The 16,910-nt window shown below is 54.5% G+C and overlaps 4 protein-coding genes across 4 annotated transcripts; 3 read left to right on the top strand and 1 right to left on the bottom strand.

Moving 5' to 3' along the window:
• Positions 1–1,020: 1,020 nt before the first annotated feature.
• CGCS363_v000391 (uncharacterized protein) lies at positions 1,021–1,842 on the top strand (the record flags this gene model as incomplete). The annotated part of the gene is made up of 2 exons (XM_036632240.1): positions 1,021–1,300; positions 1,403–1,842. 2 exons carry the CDS (start codon positions 1,021–1,023, stop codon positions 1,840–1,842), a joined length of 720 nt encoding a protein of 239 aa, XP_036501288.1.
• Positions 1,843–2,192: 350 nt separating this feature from the next.
• Positions 2,193–3,988, bottom strand: YIP3 (Prenylated Rab acceptor 1; the record flags this gene model as incomplete). The annotated part of the gene is made up of 2 exons (XM_036632239.1): positions 2,193–3,194; positions 3,464–3,988. 2 exons carry the CDS (start codon positions 3,986–3,988, stop codon positions 2,193–2,195), a joined length of 1,527 nt encoding a protein of 508 aa, XP_036501287.1.
• A 5,438-nt stretch (positions 3,989–9,426) lies between these two features.
• CGCS363_v000389 (uncharacterized protein) lies at positions 9,427–10,600 on the top strand (the record flags this gene model as incomplete). The annotated part of the gene is made up of 3 exons (XM_036632238.1): positions 9,427–9,448; positions 9,657–9,756; positions 9,877–10,600. 3 exons carry the CDS (start codon positions 9,427–9,429, stop codon positions 10,598–10,600), a joined length of 846 nt encoding a protein of 281 aa, XP_036502245.1.
• A 3,224-nt stretch (positions 10,601–13,824) lies between these two features.
• On the top strand, positions 13,825–15,789 carry CGCS363_v000388 (uncharacterized protein; the record flags this gene model as incomplete). Its single annotated transcript, XM_036632237.1, has 1 exon — positions 13,825–15,789. The coding sequence occupies one exon, from the start codon at positions 13,825–13,827 to the stop codon at positions 15,787–15,789; it is 1,965 nt and encodes a 654-aa protein (XP_036502246.1).
• Between the last annotated feature and the right edge of the window lie 1,121 nt (positions 15,790–16,910).

Genomic DNA, 16,910 nt, shown 5'->3' with positions numbered 1-16,910 from the left:
CCATACAGACCACATCATCGTTCCCGGCACTTTTCCCCGTCCACTCATCGACAATCGCCAGACTAAAATCCCCGGCACTAGCGAAAAAAGACGAGACGAAAACGCAGGAGAGAGGAAACGACGGAGGCTGCAAACGCACACTCGCATCGCGAAGAAAAGAGTCCACATTGCCCGCTGCGCGCGTCCTGGCCTCTAACCTTGCGTCGTCCACTTCTTCAAGCAAACCAGAGAGCTCCACGATCAAGCGGCCCCCCCTAGCTTGAACGGAATCCAGAACGTCTGATCTTCGAACCTAAGCTTTTTCACCTTGAAGCCCAAGGTGACCAGTTTCGTATCATCGAATTTGGCCCAATTCATCCTCCTTGAAAAAGGCTTTAAAAAGGCAGATACCCCCATGACTAGCCATTCATAGCTTTTCATCATCATCAAACAGCTTCAAATCCAAGAATAACCAAACCCCACGTGCGCAAGAGCAAGAAAAAGCCCCAACGTCGCATTCTCCATTTCTCCAGCCTCACACACACAAGAGGGGCGGGGGATACAAAGACAAGCGCACGAAAAAAACGGGCGTGTGTTCCAGGTTACACCGAGTCCATATCTTGTCACTCTCTCACTCTCTTTCCGCGCTCCGTGGTGGATTCCTCTTCTCCCCCCAGTCTCTCTCTCACACACAAACCCACACTCTCTTCCTCCACGTCCACTTCTTTCCCTCCTCCACTGCTCTCGCTTCCCTCCCATCCCTCACCTTCCTCACCCCTCTCACAAGGAAAGCCATTCCAGCACAGATCCCAAGCTGGTCCTTCTTCAACCTTGCTCTCCTCCATCCTCTCCCCCAGCTCACACAACCGAACCACGCCAACAAACCCGCCACCAGCCCTACGCACCCGTCCCGCGAACTACTCCCAGCAGCCAGCATCCATCTTCCCTGCTCCGAGAACCAGAACCCCTCCCGTCTTCAATTCCCCTCCTCTAGACAATTAGACAACACCCTTCAGATAGAGAACATAAAACACCGCAACAATGGGCTTCTTCGACTTCGACAACGGGTCCGTCCTCTCCCACAAGTCATCCCACTCGCGCCGGCACTCCTCGCACCACAAATCCTCCAAATCCAAGCACCGCTCGCGCTCCAACTCCTCCTCCCGCTCAAAGAGCAACAAGCGGCACAGCGCCCCGAGCATCGTCGGCTCCATCTTCGGCGGCGGCGACGACCACTACAGGAAGCACAACTCGTCCCGCTCCAGCTTCTTCGGCATCCCCAATGCCTCCCGCTCCTCGTCGGGCTTCTTCGGCTTTGGAGGTACGTCGTGTCTCTGTACTCTGTGCCCTATGTCTCTGTGCTCTCCTCCCCCGTGTGCCCCGCGACATCCAAGACATCCCACCCACTAACCCCGAATCCCAGGCCGCTCGCCCTCCTACTACAAACGCTCCCCGCGCTCCGGCTTCCTCCACAAGACAATGAAGCAAGTCAAGCGCCTCTGGCGCGACCTCGTCTACTACGCCAAGAAGCACCCCTACAAGGTCCTCGCGCTCGTCATCATGCCCCTCATCACCGGCGGCTTCCTCACCGCGCTCCTCGCGCGCTTCGGCCTGCGCCTGCCGCCCGGCATCGAGCGCATGATCGGCATCGGCGCGAAAGCCGCCCAGGGCGACTCCGTCGGCCTCGTCGGCGAGGCCATGCGCATGGCCACCACCGGCCTCGGCGGCGCCGGCGCGCGCGGCGGCAGCGTGCACGTCGAGCGCGGCTACGACGGCGGCATGTCGTGGGAGCGCAGGAGCGTCGAGAGGGAGGGCGGGTGGAGCGACGGGATCGTGAATGGCATTGCCAAGATGTTTGTGTAGATTGACACCTCCGAAAAAGAGGGGTCTGGTGGTTATGGGTTTATGAAAGGTTTCGTCTGGGACGAAGGGCAGATTGCGTTTTTTTGTTGCTTGGGAAGGTTATATCCATATATCGATTTTGGGCGTTTGGGGCAAGGTTAAGATTCTGGTTCGTCCCATGCTTCTGGGGTCGACCTGGCGGGCGCATTTACATATAGATGCATGATGCATACGTTTTTAGTATAGATCAAGAGACGAATTATGACCTTAGACACCAATTCACTTGGAAGCACACAACTGTTTGAATGGTTGAGACGGATTCATTAGGAAATAAGGCTCTATTATGCATACAAGACAACGCCAGGCGACACTCATTTCTTTTTTTTCCTGCTCGCGACGGGCTTTCTCTTAGACGGCGACGGATTAGACGATTTCTTGCCCCGCGACGACTCACGCGCTGGTTCGCGGGATGCAGCCTCTTCGACAACGATGGCCTCCCTCCGGCCGCGCCTTGTCTGCGGCGGCGGCGGTGCAGGCTCGACGATCTGCGCGCCATTTCCAGTACCGTCGCTGGTGCTCTCCTCCGTGCTTTCCTCGCTGCTGCTGTCGCTGGACGATGCCGACTCCGGAGGTGGAGCCCGCGACCTGGTCACGCGCGAGGTAGCTGGAACCGTAGGAGTCCGTCTGCCATCTGTTGAGCCCGACACGTTACGCCGAGCTACAATGCCTTGGGCGCTGGAACCCTCCGTCTGGAACTGGAAAGGATCGACCGCCGCCTTCGACTTTGACTTTGATGATGTAGACGACGCCGGCGACATGTTGTCCGAGGCCTGGCGCGAACCGACGTACGCGTATTGGAATGGCGACGAACCCCGTGGTTCGCCGCCCGAAGGAGGTCGCTGGGAGGAAGAAGTTGATGAACGGTGGCGTGTGCGAGAAGCGTTCGGGGGAGGAAAGTAGCCCACAGGCGGCATCGCGCCTCGGTTTTGAACCGCGTCGAAGGTGCCAGGAGACGGGTGGAGCGGCAAGTCATCGTCCGCAGTCGGAGACCGTCTTCTAATCGGTGCCTGCAATTGTGACAGCGGGATGGAGTAGCGTTGCTCCTTCTCCTTGCGCCGTTTGCGCTCTTGCTTGCGCGCTTCCTTTGCCATGCGTTTCTTGTGTCGCTCCAGCGCAGCCATCTCGTCCTTGTTGAGCTTGACATCTGCTCTGCCCTTTTCCTGGGCACGGCGGATGCGAGCCAGTGCTGTCTGTACCAATGCCTCCTCCCGCTCCATCGGCGAAAGCTGATCCCAATCGATCTCGAACTCGTCTTCAGAAGAGTCGTCGTCTTCTTCGCTATCGTCCTCGCTGCTGTCGTCTTCGTCCTCTGACTGATATTCATAGCCCCTCCGCGATGTGCCCGTCCTGTCACCCAAGTCTGTACCCGTAAACCGAAGCGAGTCGCTGGCGATCCGCTTGCCCCTCGAAACCAAACCAACGCCTTGTATATCCGAATCGTTCTCGTCCGTGTCTAGCTCCTCGACTCTCTCTCCATTATCCCAATGCCCCCGTTGCGCTGCTCCCTGATTCCTCCGCCCGCGCCTCGATGGTCTTCCCCATTGGGGCGCAAATTTGGGAGCTCGCGGCCGACCGTCTAGACCGCCTCCCCGGAAAAAGCCTCATCGATGGGCTTGTCCATAAAAGCAGCGTGGCCGAGAATGACCACGCCAGAAGCACCGATGAGCCAGAGCAGCGTCGAGAAGGGCGACGCGAACAGGCCCACGGGAATGGCGATGACGAGGAGACCGGTCCACAGCTGGGAGGTGGAGGCGCGGAAGGTACCGATCTCGAGATCACGGCCGTCAAGCTTGCCGATGAGGAACATGCCTGCAACGACGAAGATGATGTCGAACAGCAACAGCCAGTTGGTGAGCAGCGCGTAGATGCTGAGCATTAGGAAGACGACGCTGTAGTTGCTGGAGAAGTAGGAGAGGTTGTAGTTCCATCGCGACTGGACCTCGCCAAAGTTGCCAGGCTTGGAGAGGCGCTTCATGTCGAAGAACTCGCCGACGGGACGCAGGTTGGCGAACCTGGCGGTCAAGCCGCCGGAGCGCATGCTGTTGAAGCGGTCCTGGATGTTCAGGCGGGACGTCAGGGCGTCGATGGGAATCTGGATGCGAGCCATTGTGTCGGTGGTGGCCGGTTAGGGGTACGCGTGGAGATGGATAGGAAGTCGGAAGAGAAGTGTCGAAGTGACGGTCGCAAAGGAGTTCGCAAGAAAAGACAGTGGTCTATATGAAAAGGTGCAGGTTAGCGGGTTGTGCAGGGTCGGTCAAAGTGGAAGAAATGGAGGCTTTGAAACAATTGGATGGGTTTAGGCCATGTGTCTTTTCAGCTCCATTCCGCCAGGGAATTAGCTTTTTTTTTTTTGTTGGACGCGGACGACAGAGCAGTACGTAACCTGGGGCTTGGGCCGCAGACTGGAGATGCACCTTGTGCAGGCAGCGACATTACGGGACGGGATAGCTTACCTTGTAGAGGCGGTGACTGTTTAGGTCGATGAAGCCGATGACAGTGTCGTCGTGATGTTGGTCGTGTGCGTTGCGTTGGATGCTCCGGAAAGCAGTGACCGAACTTTTTCCCGCGTTTTCTTTTTTTAATTCCCGGATGCTTTGCTGGATCCGTAATCTCGTCAACAGCTCAGGGGTGCTGATTGATTTGCGCTAAAACGGCACGGCGTTGGAGAAAGGGGCCCCCTGTCGCTCCAGTAAGGCAAGGTATCGTCCGGTATGCGGCGACGGGAGGGCAAGATTCGCCGGGCTGAACGGTCGACAGGCCGAGACCGAGAGGAAGACAAAAGTCGGAATGGTTGGTGGAATGGGGGTGGAGAGTGCGCCTGTTCGGACGGTGGGAGCAGGATGAGCCGAGAATGAAAGGGAGCTTTCGTGAAGGTGCGGCAAGCGATAAAGGCACCGCAGATTGGTATCTTGGAGAAGGGCACTTTTCCTCCCTCTCTCTCACCTCCCTCGGGGTGCTGGTGAGAGCGAGATGTCGGGTCGCCTATTCGTTGCCCGTGACGTGACGGTCCGTGTTCCTCCTGCAGTCACCGCGTCAAAAGAGGCATCTCGACATCCCCGTCCAACTCGCAGCAAACGAAGAAGGAGGAAAGATGGGGTACAGACGACGAGGACAAGAGGTAAAGGAGGGGATATGTGGTAGGTTAATAACGAAGGAAGCGGAGGGGAGAGGACGAGCTCTGACCGCCCCTCCTCGCTCTTGCACGAATGCAGACTTTTCTGTACGTCAGGCACCTTCGGAATAGGTGTGGTGACTGGTGGTGAGTGACGGTACTGAGCGTGTGAGCGTGTGGTAGGTTGTCGCAGGTAGCAGCTATCTATCTGACTTTCTGGCTGTCTACGACCTTGGCCGGCGCAGCCACCACCACCACCTTACATCACCATCACTGCCCAACGTCTCACTGCCCACGCAGCACAATTCCTGTTTCTCTCCCATCGGTGGTGTCCCTGCCTTCGCCGTTGCCGTTGAGAGTGCCGCACTTTCAGGATAAGCATGAGTCGGAACGGCAATGGAATGGACCGGACAAGACAAGGACGTAAGCCTAGCTGGGTCGCTCATGCAGGTGCTGGCAAGTGAGAGGCGGCCAAGTCAACGAGAGGCTGCCGAACGTTTCTACACCGCATATGCGATGCGTGATATGGATCTCTAGAAGAAGCCGGATGGGTCCCCCGAAGCACCGAAGCTTCATGGTGATGGGGCCGGGGATCTGGGGTCTGGAGGCGGTGGGCGGTGGGAGAGGTCGGACGGCAGCAGCTGTGGTCTGTGATGGAGGGCGGGAGGCGAATTGGAAGCAAACGGAGCGGGCCAATGACGGCTCAGCTGTACCTAATGGGAGAAGCGAGAAGCCCAAGCGACACGCACGACGCTTGTGAAGCTCAAGTGAGGTGCTGCAGTTGTCCCCAGGGACAGCCCCAGATGCCCGAGTGACGCTACTGCCATACCAAAAGCAGGACCATGCCTATTACTGCATAGCATCCGGATCGTGACATGACGCCAATGGGAGCGGTGGAATGCGGACTGGGAATGGGGGAGGAAAAGAAGGGATGACGGGTGTGATGGCGCGAGTGCTTTTTCAGCCCAATGCTGTTGGTATTGTTGGATGTCAATGCGTACTTATCCTGCAGCGCAATTAAGTATTCCTTCCTGTCAGAACCTACCAGTAGGAGACATTTCACATGCGGTTCGCTTATCAACTTGTGCGGGTGCCTTCTCGTTCTGGAACCGCGAGTCGTGTTGAACCAACCGACGGCGGGCGCAAGTCGCATGTCGCGTGTCGCCTGCTCCAACCAACAAGATGTGACTCTGAGTTGGAATGGTATCCGCGATGGAAATTGATATTGGTAGATATTGGAATCCGTACGAGTTGGGAGGCAGGGGACGGAATGGGACATGGCTTGTATGGGCAGTTCCGTGCCAAGACGCACCTTCTCTACGAATCTACAGAACGAGAGACCTTAATATGCGCACGAGTTGGGCAGGTACGATCCAGCTCGCGTGCCTTCCTCCTGCCCTTCGTCGCTTCCCGTTGCATGTCTGGCAGGCACAACCAGCCAGCAAAACCAAGCAGGAACTACCTTACATACCTGAGAAACCTGGAAGGCGTTGTTGCGTTGCACATGGACAACACCTTCTTCGGTCTACTTCCCGTCGGACATTTTTGGGCGGGAACGTAGCACTGCACCTCACCTACCTCACCTCACCTCACTTGCGCCAGAAACAACGACGGGCAGGAGAAGAAATAAAGTCGCGATGCAATGCTCCCCCAGAATGCAAGTCTTGCCCGGTTTGCCTCGCCAATCACAGCACATGGCGCGGCGCCTCCTTCCTGCTTGCTTCTTCCTTACCTACCTTACCACGCTTGCCTGACCTTATCAACTCACCTGCCGTGCGTGCGTGCCTACCTTCCTGCACCTAAGCTTCTTGCATCTGCTGTCTTGTGTCTCTCTTGCCTCCGTCAGATGCTGTTTCGTCTTGCCGCGTCTTTGTCTTTTTCGAATCTGCCAGGGCCTGAGTCTGAGTCTGGCCATCCCATCATCACATACCCGTACAACATGAATATGCATCCACGGATGGACATTGCATCTCATCCCATGTCCAACCGAACGAACACACCAACAACGTCCACACCATACACCAACACCACAAAAGTTCGGAACGAAAGTGAACCAACGACCAACGATATCCACGACCCCACCCACTCCACAAAGCTGTTGGGGCCCTGATCAATGATCATCTCGCGGCTGCGATGACGGCCCACTTGGTCAGGGCGCCCGTGGGTGAGCTTCCTTGACTCAGGATCTCAGGATTCAGACGACCCACGCACATGAGCTGTTTGGAGCACAGCTGTTTGACCGCGACCGACCACCAGTTCGCAGCTCAATCTTCCTCGACCCTTCTTCCCTTCTGCGATTACGCATATGAGCTGGCTGATTAGCGCTTCAATGGTTCGGTGCCCGCTGATACTGCACCTGCACAGAGAGATGCAATGCCGCTGCGTTACGATTTACCTCTTCTTGCAGGCCCCGAGCTTACTTTGCCTTACTTTGCTTCCGCACCGGTCCCTGCCATCTTCCAGACACTTGCATGGTTTCTTCCTCTCAATGGAAGGCTGACATTGCATCTCGTACGAATACCCTGCCTTTGGCCTTCCCTGCCCTTGCTCTCGCGCCAACCGAACAATCCATCCATGAAACTTCCCTCCCGTATCCGTGCAAAATTGCAACCAACGTCATCTCCCGCACCTGTCCATCACCATCTGCTCCTCCTCATCCCCCCGACGCTGCTCAACAATCAACCCAGAAGCCGAAGCCGTTCGCCTCGTCTCAGGTCCTTCAAACAGACCCAGTGGTCGTCTATTCTGCTCTGCACACTTGCACAGGATTCCTCACAATCTGTCCGCCGCGCCGCACACACACACTCTCTCTCTCTTCGGGATGGACACGCCCGTTCCCCAAAATCCTTGCCGTCTCCCCCCTCCCTCCATCAACCTCCCCTCCGATCTCAATCCCTCCGGTCCAAAATTCGGATAGTCAGCAACGGGGCAACTTTTCTATTCTCATCTCAGCACGTACAGCACATCATACAGCCGAGACATGGTTCATGGTCTATTGTATCGTCCCCCCAAACCCAGACATGCCGACCAAACAACGGCGTGGCGTACGGTACAGTGACCACGGATACCTATCTATGGACAACAGTGTATCCGTTGGTGCCGCACGCATATTGGTCAACCCTCGCTCGCATAACAACTACCTTACCTGGCAAACACAGCTTCTCCGGTTTGCTTGCTGATTCTGCTACAGCCTACTGCTACTACTGCTGCTGCTACCACTTTTTGCTTCCTACCTACTGCATAGTAAATACTCTCAATCACATCTCATCCCTCACTCTTGCCAAGTCACTTGGGGGGCCACACCCAGACATCCTGACACCCCTCCCCTGACTACCTACCCCCCCGGGTCGAGCAGGACGCCGCACTCCCCTCCTGCTCAACGCCGAACTGGGCCTGCCGTCCTTCCCCGGGATTGGACAAACACCATGGAACCCCGCCACGCTCACCAGATGTGTTGCTACGAACGGGCGTGTACGTACCATGCCCTATTGTGGTGGTGGTGGTTGAATACTCTGTACTTTCACCTTCCAGGTTCCTTACCAACGCCTGCAAAGCGACCGCATAGCTTCGTACATAGTAGCTTCTGCTGTTGCTGATGGTGTTGCTACATCTTGCAGATACCCTTACCCTTACTTCCGCGAGGTCCCTGCCATGTCAAGTAAGCTAAGGTAAGGTCGGTTACTTTAAGGGACTGAGATACCTCGCCCTCCTGCTCTCTTCCATGCAAAAGGTACCCTTTTCACTGCATGCCTCACTCCATCGTCCCAAGCACCAAGCCCAGCATCAAGCACCAGCAGGCATTGAATCGGTCGCAAGTCACCAACAAGCGAGAGTACAGCACTGCATGTGCCGTTCGTACGGGCGCCGCCGGACCTGAGCCTGAACTGAACGGTGAACCTGGCTGGGCCTGACCCGATTGCTCTGCTCTGCTCTGCTCTGCTCTGCTCTGCTCTGTCCGTTGGTGTTGCTCCCGCTGCCGCTGCCGCCGTTGCGGTTGCTACATACTACTTTTCCCGTCAAGCTTGTTGGTACGGACACACTCACTCACGCTGACTGGTCGGTCGGCTCAGTTGGTTTGCTGCTGCCCTGGGTGGCAGAAAAGCAATAATTATCTCTCCTGGTTCCAGAGAAACGACAAACAACCGAGAGCCAAAAGGGCCTTCCGTTTTTCTCTCGCAAACTTACCTTTTTGTCCTATCCCATTCCTTTCCTTTGCTTTCCGTCGGCGGCTGCTGTGAAATGACCCTTTCTCCCACTTCTTTCCTCCTTCCTGCACATCGCAAACGTTCATCTGCGCCCTTGATTTCGACGCCGTTCTCATGACCTGCAGGTAGTCGACCCTGGTCTGGCTTGACAGGAGAGAATCGATATCATCCAGCTCAGTTCGACTTCGGTATTCATACTCGTCCGTCTGTCATTGCGCCCGCATCGCCATGCCAGCAAACAAGGCTCAAGGTTGGTACACGTCTTCCTCGTTCTGGCTGATGATGCGATTGATACTTTGGATTCCCCATTCTCTGCAATTTTCTTTCTCCCCAAATACCAGGCGGATATGCCCTTGGGGGGTAATTTGCGATACGAAGATGGGCGATACGGGACGGATGGGAAAGGACAGATTCGCGCTCTGGGGAAGAGAGACAAACCGCTGATTAAAACACCAAAGAAGCAAGTACACCGATCATGGCCCCTCCAACCGCCGCGAAACGAACGCACGCTGCCATCAGCAAAAGCAACCCGCCCACCATCGACCCGCCGCAACAATGGTGAGTTTATCGAGCCAGCTCATCACCTACCTGTTTGAACAAATGAAGACAAGTTTTTGTCGAAACGCCACCATTTGCGACCCCGATTGCGCCAATCTCTACTAACACACGTACCCTTAGGGCCGAAGCTTCTCAACCATCCATCGAGAATTTTGACTGCTCCAAATATGACTATATGCCCGACGAAAACGGCGGCTTTTGGAAGCTGCAGCCAGACTACGTCGCGGAAGGCCTCGTTCAAGTAATACCTCGAGTGCACACGGGCATGTCGCCCATTCAGAAGCCGCAGGATTTCGCCTTCACTTGCCTATACGAAAAATGTACCGCAAAACCTTTCAAGCGGAATCTCGATCTCGACAAGCACTACAAACAGGCCCATTCCGACAGCCAAACTCAACCTTCACCAGCCTTGTCCGTCAAGGAAATCACGCCTGCACTGAGCACGCCCAAACCGAGCCCCAAGGTTATCACCAAGGCCGCAGCCGGCGGAAAGGGCGGAGGGAACCGCAATAACAGCGTCGCCGGCGCATCAGGAAAGAAGTCAGACGAGGCCTACTACTGCGACTACAATGCGTGCAACCGCAAAGACGAACCATTCAGTCGCAAGGACCGATTACGAATCCACCTCACGGATGTTCACAAAGAGGACGTGAACAAGAAGAACGGCGAGATCACGGACGACTGGCTGCAAGTGCGCAAGGTGAATGCGGCCTGGTGGCGGTGCACGAAATGCCTCGCCAGGATAAAGGTCGACCCCAACGGATGGGAGTGCCCCCAGGACGGCTTCAAGCTGGAAGACAAGCGTCGCGAGCTGCGGGAGAAGATGATGGCATCGGGCACGTGAAGGGCGTCGACAACGAAGAACGCGGGTATGCGACCTAACGCGTGCCGAGGTCGCATCGGTCGGTCGGGGTGGGGAGCGTGGGATATCAAAAATGGAGTTTTATCGCATAAAAGTTATCTCCTGCGGGAATGACGGAGAGGGCGTCGTGGAATTCTTTTGTTTTCGCCCCCCCCTTTATTAGGTCAACGGTCTGCTTTTGTTCCTTAAACCTTTCGCGATGGGCAGGCCGGGAATTTTATATGCAACGGGAATCATGGGAAATGGCATTTTGGCGGGACGAGTCCAACGAGAGGGTGGAGGAAACGTTCTGTCTCTTCTTCTTCTTCTTCTTCTTCTTCTTCTTCTTCTTCTTCATCACACACGGACGCTCGTTGTTTGACGAATTGGCATCGTGATACCGTAGCGTCTGCGTCCTCTTGTTCTTATTATGGTATTTATTATCTGCCTCCCCCTCTGTCGGGAGCTGTTCTTCTTTCTTCTTCTGCGACGGCCTAGGTCCCAAACTTACACTAGGAATGATGACACGATTCGTCTTTTTCTTGTTGTGATGGTTTTGCTTCTTTTGTGTAGGTTCTGTTTTGGCTGCGAACCCGAGGGGTTCTCGCGTGCGATACTTCTGCCACCTGATGACCGACCCTGAGAAGGGGGGGGGGGGGCGGCGACGTGGTAGACTTTGGAGGGGGCTTCACCGGGGCTCCACCGAGCCCGACCGAGGACTCCGCGAACACCCCTATCGAACTTCACCACTATTAGACTTTTTTTTGTGTCTTACCCATTTGGCTATTGCCGTACTTTTTTTTCCTGTCATTCCTCGCATTCGGCCCGAGGGCCGAAGGGGCCGAGAGAAACCGCGAGTTCATCCCTGCGAAGCCCAAAAAAAAGCCAATCCCGATAACAATTTCCATCGTTTGTCGGCGGTGGTAAGGTAAGGTATCTACCTATCTATCTATCTAAATCGATTCCTTCCACTCGCGATTAATTCCCTCGATTTCGTCTATGGTGGGGGGGAGGATTGGTTAGAGTTCGTCATTTTGAGGAAGAGAACAGGGTGGTCTGATCTTTCTCTCGGGCGACGCGGGCGTGAGAGTGTGAGTGTGGTGGTGGCCTTTTTTTTCAGCTCAGCCTCCTAAAATCTGCGCGTGGGCTCCATCTTCGTGCAGGTCTTGGGAGCGGGTTCCATGTAGGTTCGTGATTGGGCGGCAGGGGTGGTGGGGGATTGGATGGGGAACCCACACCTCCCTCTCGCTGTGATGTGCCTCATCCCCGCTTGCGGAGGGACGGGGGAGATGAGGTTGGATAAGGATGGTTTGTGTTGCGGGCTATTGATGATGATGATGGGGATGTGTTTTGTTGATTGATGGGGGTTGATGAATGAGGTTGGTGACGGATGGACCGGGTGCAAAGGGAGGAAGGGGGTCTTTGATGGGTTGAGTTGAGGGGTTGGTGTTTGGTTTCACGAGGCTTGGGGTTGTCAATGAGCTTTGCTGACGAGCTGTAGTTTTTGAAGTAACATTGAGCAACAATGACTTAAGACGAGAGCTATATCGAGAGACTCAAGGGATATAAGGCTTTTTGTCATGGTGTCGGGTGCGCATTCGATTCTTTGGGCTCGAGGCCGTCTTTTGGTCCAGCCCTTGTAGGAGCTGAGAGGGAACCTAGCAGGCCTTCTGGCTTTTCAAAGAAACCAGAGGACGAGTCCGATTATGAATTACTCAAGGGATTACAGAGTCGGTTGGCCCGCTGTGGCGATTCATCAAGACCCTGTCAATTCAGCGATTGAGCCCAAGGCCATCTCCAACGGCCCCTTTAGACGGAACGATTTGCAGCTTTCAGCCAGGCCACGGAGAGATCCGAGGACGACACGACGGGGGGAAGAGTCCTGCTGGGGGCAGCACCTACGGAGTACTACTGAAGGCAACTCAAGATCCCAGACGACCGACCACTTCGGTGAACAGCCCAGATGAGAAGGGATAAGTTATTTTCTTTGACGGAATAACTTGACGAGGGGTTGGTGTTTGGTTTCACGATATTTGGGGTTGTCAATGAGCTTTGCTGACTTCTTAAGATAAGCCGCATTGAGATATTCGAGGCATATACTTTTTTGTCCCCTTATTGGGTCGCGTCTTTGATTCGTTGTCTCCTTTGGGCTCGAAACCATCCCTCTTGAGATGAGAGGGCCTCGCAGATCCGACCAGGAACTTGGGCGTTAGGCGAGTTCAGGAGACGAGTCCCATTGATTAGTGAGTCGGTTGGCCCGCTGGTCAAAGTCCGTCTGTAAACAATGGAGTTCGATTCGATTAATTGAGATCCTGGCGGTTCAAGTTGGCGGTCCGTTGAGCCGCTGAGCTCAGACACCATATCCATTGGCCCCTTCATGCGGAACAACTTTCAGCATTTAGCTAGTTGAGGCCACGGAGATATCCGAAGACGACGCAACGTGAGAAGGTTCTGCTGGGTGTCAAATCAAGAACCCAGACGACCGACCATTCCAGTGGTTCGCAGGCGAAGCGTTTATTCTGGGCGCTGTCTTCATGAACAGTTATCAGTGGTTGATTGAAGTCTTTCGATTCACTGGGTCTTGGAGTTCGAGACCACGTTCTATCGAAGGAGGATCTTTTCGATGTGGCCCAATGTTGCAAAGAGACAGTCGCGATATCTTCCGACCTCGTTCAAAGTTCCTTGGGTCTCACTTCTTGGGTCGTGATTTGGCTTAGAAGTGAGGAGTTGGACCTCGACAGTCGGTGTAGTAGTTGTGACCTGCGTGGAGCAGAGTTGGCAGTTTCTCTCTTTCTCTCTCGCTCCCTCAATGGGTGGCCGTGTCTTTTTCGGTTCTTTATCAACCGTCAATGGGCATTTCTTTCATCTCTCAAGGCATTTCCCGGGGGCGGACTTGGAATGGTCGACTTCCCTTTGACGCAACGAATCTCTCTATTCTCCTATTGTTCCCTCCCTGAGCTTTGACAATAGCATCATTACCGACGAGGTCAAGCGTATTATCTCCTTTTACCGCAGATCAAGTTCATCATGATGTGGGTTTCCAGTGGTTCAAAATGATTCCTACGTCGCTCTCCCCCGAGGCGAAATTGCATCCCGAAGAACCTGACGCCATCTTTCCAACCTGCTCACCCATCTCTTGTCTATAGTGTCATCGTACACTCATTTCCTTCCCTTCATCGCGACAGCATCAATACTCCGAGGCTTGCCCCTCGACGGTTACCGCAAGCATGTGTATCCTGAAACACATCTTCTACCAATGCCCCGAGACTGAAGAGTCAAGAGAGGCCAAACAAAAGCATCCGGATAACAACATTCTCGATCTCCCCAACAAGAAGGTGAAGCTCTACCGCAGAATTGGCGATCTTGACGCATGTGTTAGGTTGAGGGCTGGAGAGGAACACCATATGCAGCAGGTTCGGGTCTACTGTGCCCACCCGTTCATCGGCAACTGCAGACAACCCACAGGCAAGGTCGTCGAAATTGTACAGGGCATGTGTGCGGACTGTCTGAACGTTTCCAGTGCTCTGCCTCGCCAGGCCTGGCTCCGCCAGGAGCAGCAGCTCAGCAGAGACTTGACCGAGAGAAACCCAGAGCAAGAGAGAAAAATGATGGAAAAGAAGGCCTCTGCCTTTGGTTTAAAGATAGCCAAAAATGAGGACAAACACAATGACGGAGACGAGGACAGATCCGGCGGACCCGTGCTCAGGGGACCTCCTTACACCGACGTACACCCAGATCTATTTGAATACTTTCAGCAAGTCGTCATCCTGCTCAAACACTCCATCGCGCGCAAGATCCCAGAAGCGAACATGCGCGACGATGATCTCAGGCAGGTCAGGATGGAGATTCGTGCCGAGATGTTCTGCCGTTGCGACGACAATCACTGGATGGATAACGCTAATCAGGGGACGGCGTCTCGCATGCAGGACTGCAGGTGTCAGACCCAACTGCTTCCCGCGTCCGCCAACGTCGGCCGCAGGATGCGGATGTACGAGGCTGAGCGCATCCTCAAACGCCATTCCCGCATGATGGACGTCCTGGGCGCTAACTACACGCACAAGGACAGCCGGTATCTCCAGGAAGAGAGAACCGCCGCCCGGAGGTTCTTCCTCGACCGCCGAGGCGCCCGGGCCAATGTCGACGAGATGGCTGTCTACGACATGTACCCGTCGGAACAGGCGCGCTACCACAACGCCTTGATGACGCTAGACGTCGAGGTGACGGACAAGATCGAACAGGTGCGTCAGGAGCAGCTGTGGATCGAGACGGACTCTGAATGGAGCGAATTCGAGCGCCAGCTGCGCCTGCGCGGACAACAAGCCAAACAGGCCGTCACGTGGATCGCGCTCGACAACGGGCTGAAGGATGAGCTCGTCGAGGAGCTGGTCGGCATTGCGAAGATGTGGCTTCTCTACGCCGGGACAACCTTTGACCCCATCAACCCGTACGTCCATGGCTTGCGCCCCGACAAGACAGACCAGCAGAAGGCAGCGGAGGTTGCGGTGTACAACGACATCAAGAGGATGTTTAGCGTGATGACGCAGATGTTCCCTGCGAACGATAAGGAGAGGTGGGAGCTGTACGCGAACGAATTCCAGGAGGGCCGCATCTCGACTGCCGAGTTTCGGGCCATTTTCCTTGTCAGGGACACATTTTACGCGAACGCGATACGCAAGGTGCCGGATGCTCTGGCCGCGACTCGGAAGAGGGTTATTTCGGTGGCCACGGCTACGGCCCGGCTGACGGGGAATCACCACCCCGCGCCTCAACAGCCGCAGGCAGACCCGTCCACGAGCGGGGAATCTATGAACTTGATAGATTTAGAGGACGGCGGGGACTTAGAGAAGAAGGAGGACCCGCCCACCTGCGGGCTTTGTGAGGAGCCGTACGACGACAACAACGAGCTGCGACGGGCGGTCGCGGTCTGTCCCCGGTCGAAGCTGCATCTGTTGTGCTTCAGATGCACCATGACACACGTGCTAAAGTTTGCCGCGGTCAACACGTCAACAGACGACAGACCGAGGTGTACGTTGTGCAGAAAGAAATTCCACGGCGAGTTCTTTAGGATTAAATATAAAGATCTCGGCAAGCTGCCTCCGCCTACTGCGGAGGACGGGGAGGATGCTGTGAGAGGTGCGCTCATCTACCCTCCGAGTGATGCGGTGCGGCCTGGGCAGCCTTTTCTATGGTGATGTGGTTGGCTTTATAATTGATGGCGAATGGAGTGGCAATTGATACGGGAGAGGAGTTGGGTGTGTCTAGATGTAAATGGCAGAGAAATGTTGAGGCGGAGGAAGTAGAGATCTGATTGGATCTTATGTCTACTAGAGTGTCCCTTTAATATTTACCACGTTCCGTTGACGTTTTCATTTGTATCGAGACTTCGCACGCGCAGTCTATTCAAATCCATCAAATAAGTATGGGACGTATTTAGATAACTGTCAGCCATCATGAAGAGCCGAGCAAGGACGAATGATTCAAGTATATTAATGTTCCTTCTTCTTTAGAACACCTTCCAGGCCAATGTAAATCTCTTGCCTTTCGAGTCGGTTGATAGCGTCTTTCTCGGTGGTTTCCTGGGCTCTTCGTCGCACAAGACGCGCTGGAAGCTCACTCCATCTTTCGAATAACGTTCTTTCTATGGATCATTACTTTGGTTGTTTCCGAGGTATACCTGCGGGTAGTATATTCGACTACATCAGTCAATCTGGACCAGCAATAGTCCAGCACTCACCTAAGGTGTGATGTTGCACCGCTATTGCTGGTCTAGAGAATTACACCAGGTAGTTCGAAAAACTATCTGAAGGTAGACTTGAGAACGTAAACAAGTTAGAATAGGAAGCAGTACCTCTCAGAAAGATCTCTTAAACCTTGAAAGTGCGTAAGGATGCGAGCTATAGATAACAGGTCTCGTCTATTCTAGAAGGACTCGGCTTGAAAGCTTCTCTATATCTGTGGTTGAGGGTATATTGAATGCAAGTGGGAGTAAAACAATAACTAGTTAACACCTTCGGATTTTTAAAGCCTAGAGGAGTTGAAGTTCCCACGGTTCTATAAATAAGAACTTGCTCCTCCAATCCCGAGAAGTAAAATGACATATTACAGCGCTTTATAAAAGAAAACTGAGCGTTCCAATCCATTTGGCTTGGCGTAACATAATGTTCGAACCGATGGGGAAGCTTTCAAGCATTTCGACTTCGGGCGTCGACGATCCCCTGACATTACTTGATAAGGAGTCATGGAACGGTGAACATCTTCCTCAGATCTGACTAGGTATCCTCTTTCACCTCTGTCTTGTGAGAAGTCTGAGTTA

The sequence above is a fragment of the Colletotrichum siamense genome, assembly GCF_013390195.1.
Source record: "Colletotrichum siamense strain Cg363 chromosome Unknown KSG_Cg363_contig01, whole genome shotgun sequence".
Taxonomy (NCBI): domain Eukaryota; kingdom Fungi; phylum Ascomycota; class Sordariomycetes; order Glomerellales; family Glomerellaceae; genus Colletotrichum; species Colletotrichum siamense.
Note: the sequence above shows the minus strand (reverse complement) of the source record. Positions and strands in the feature narration are given on the sequence as shown.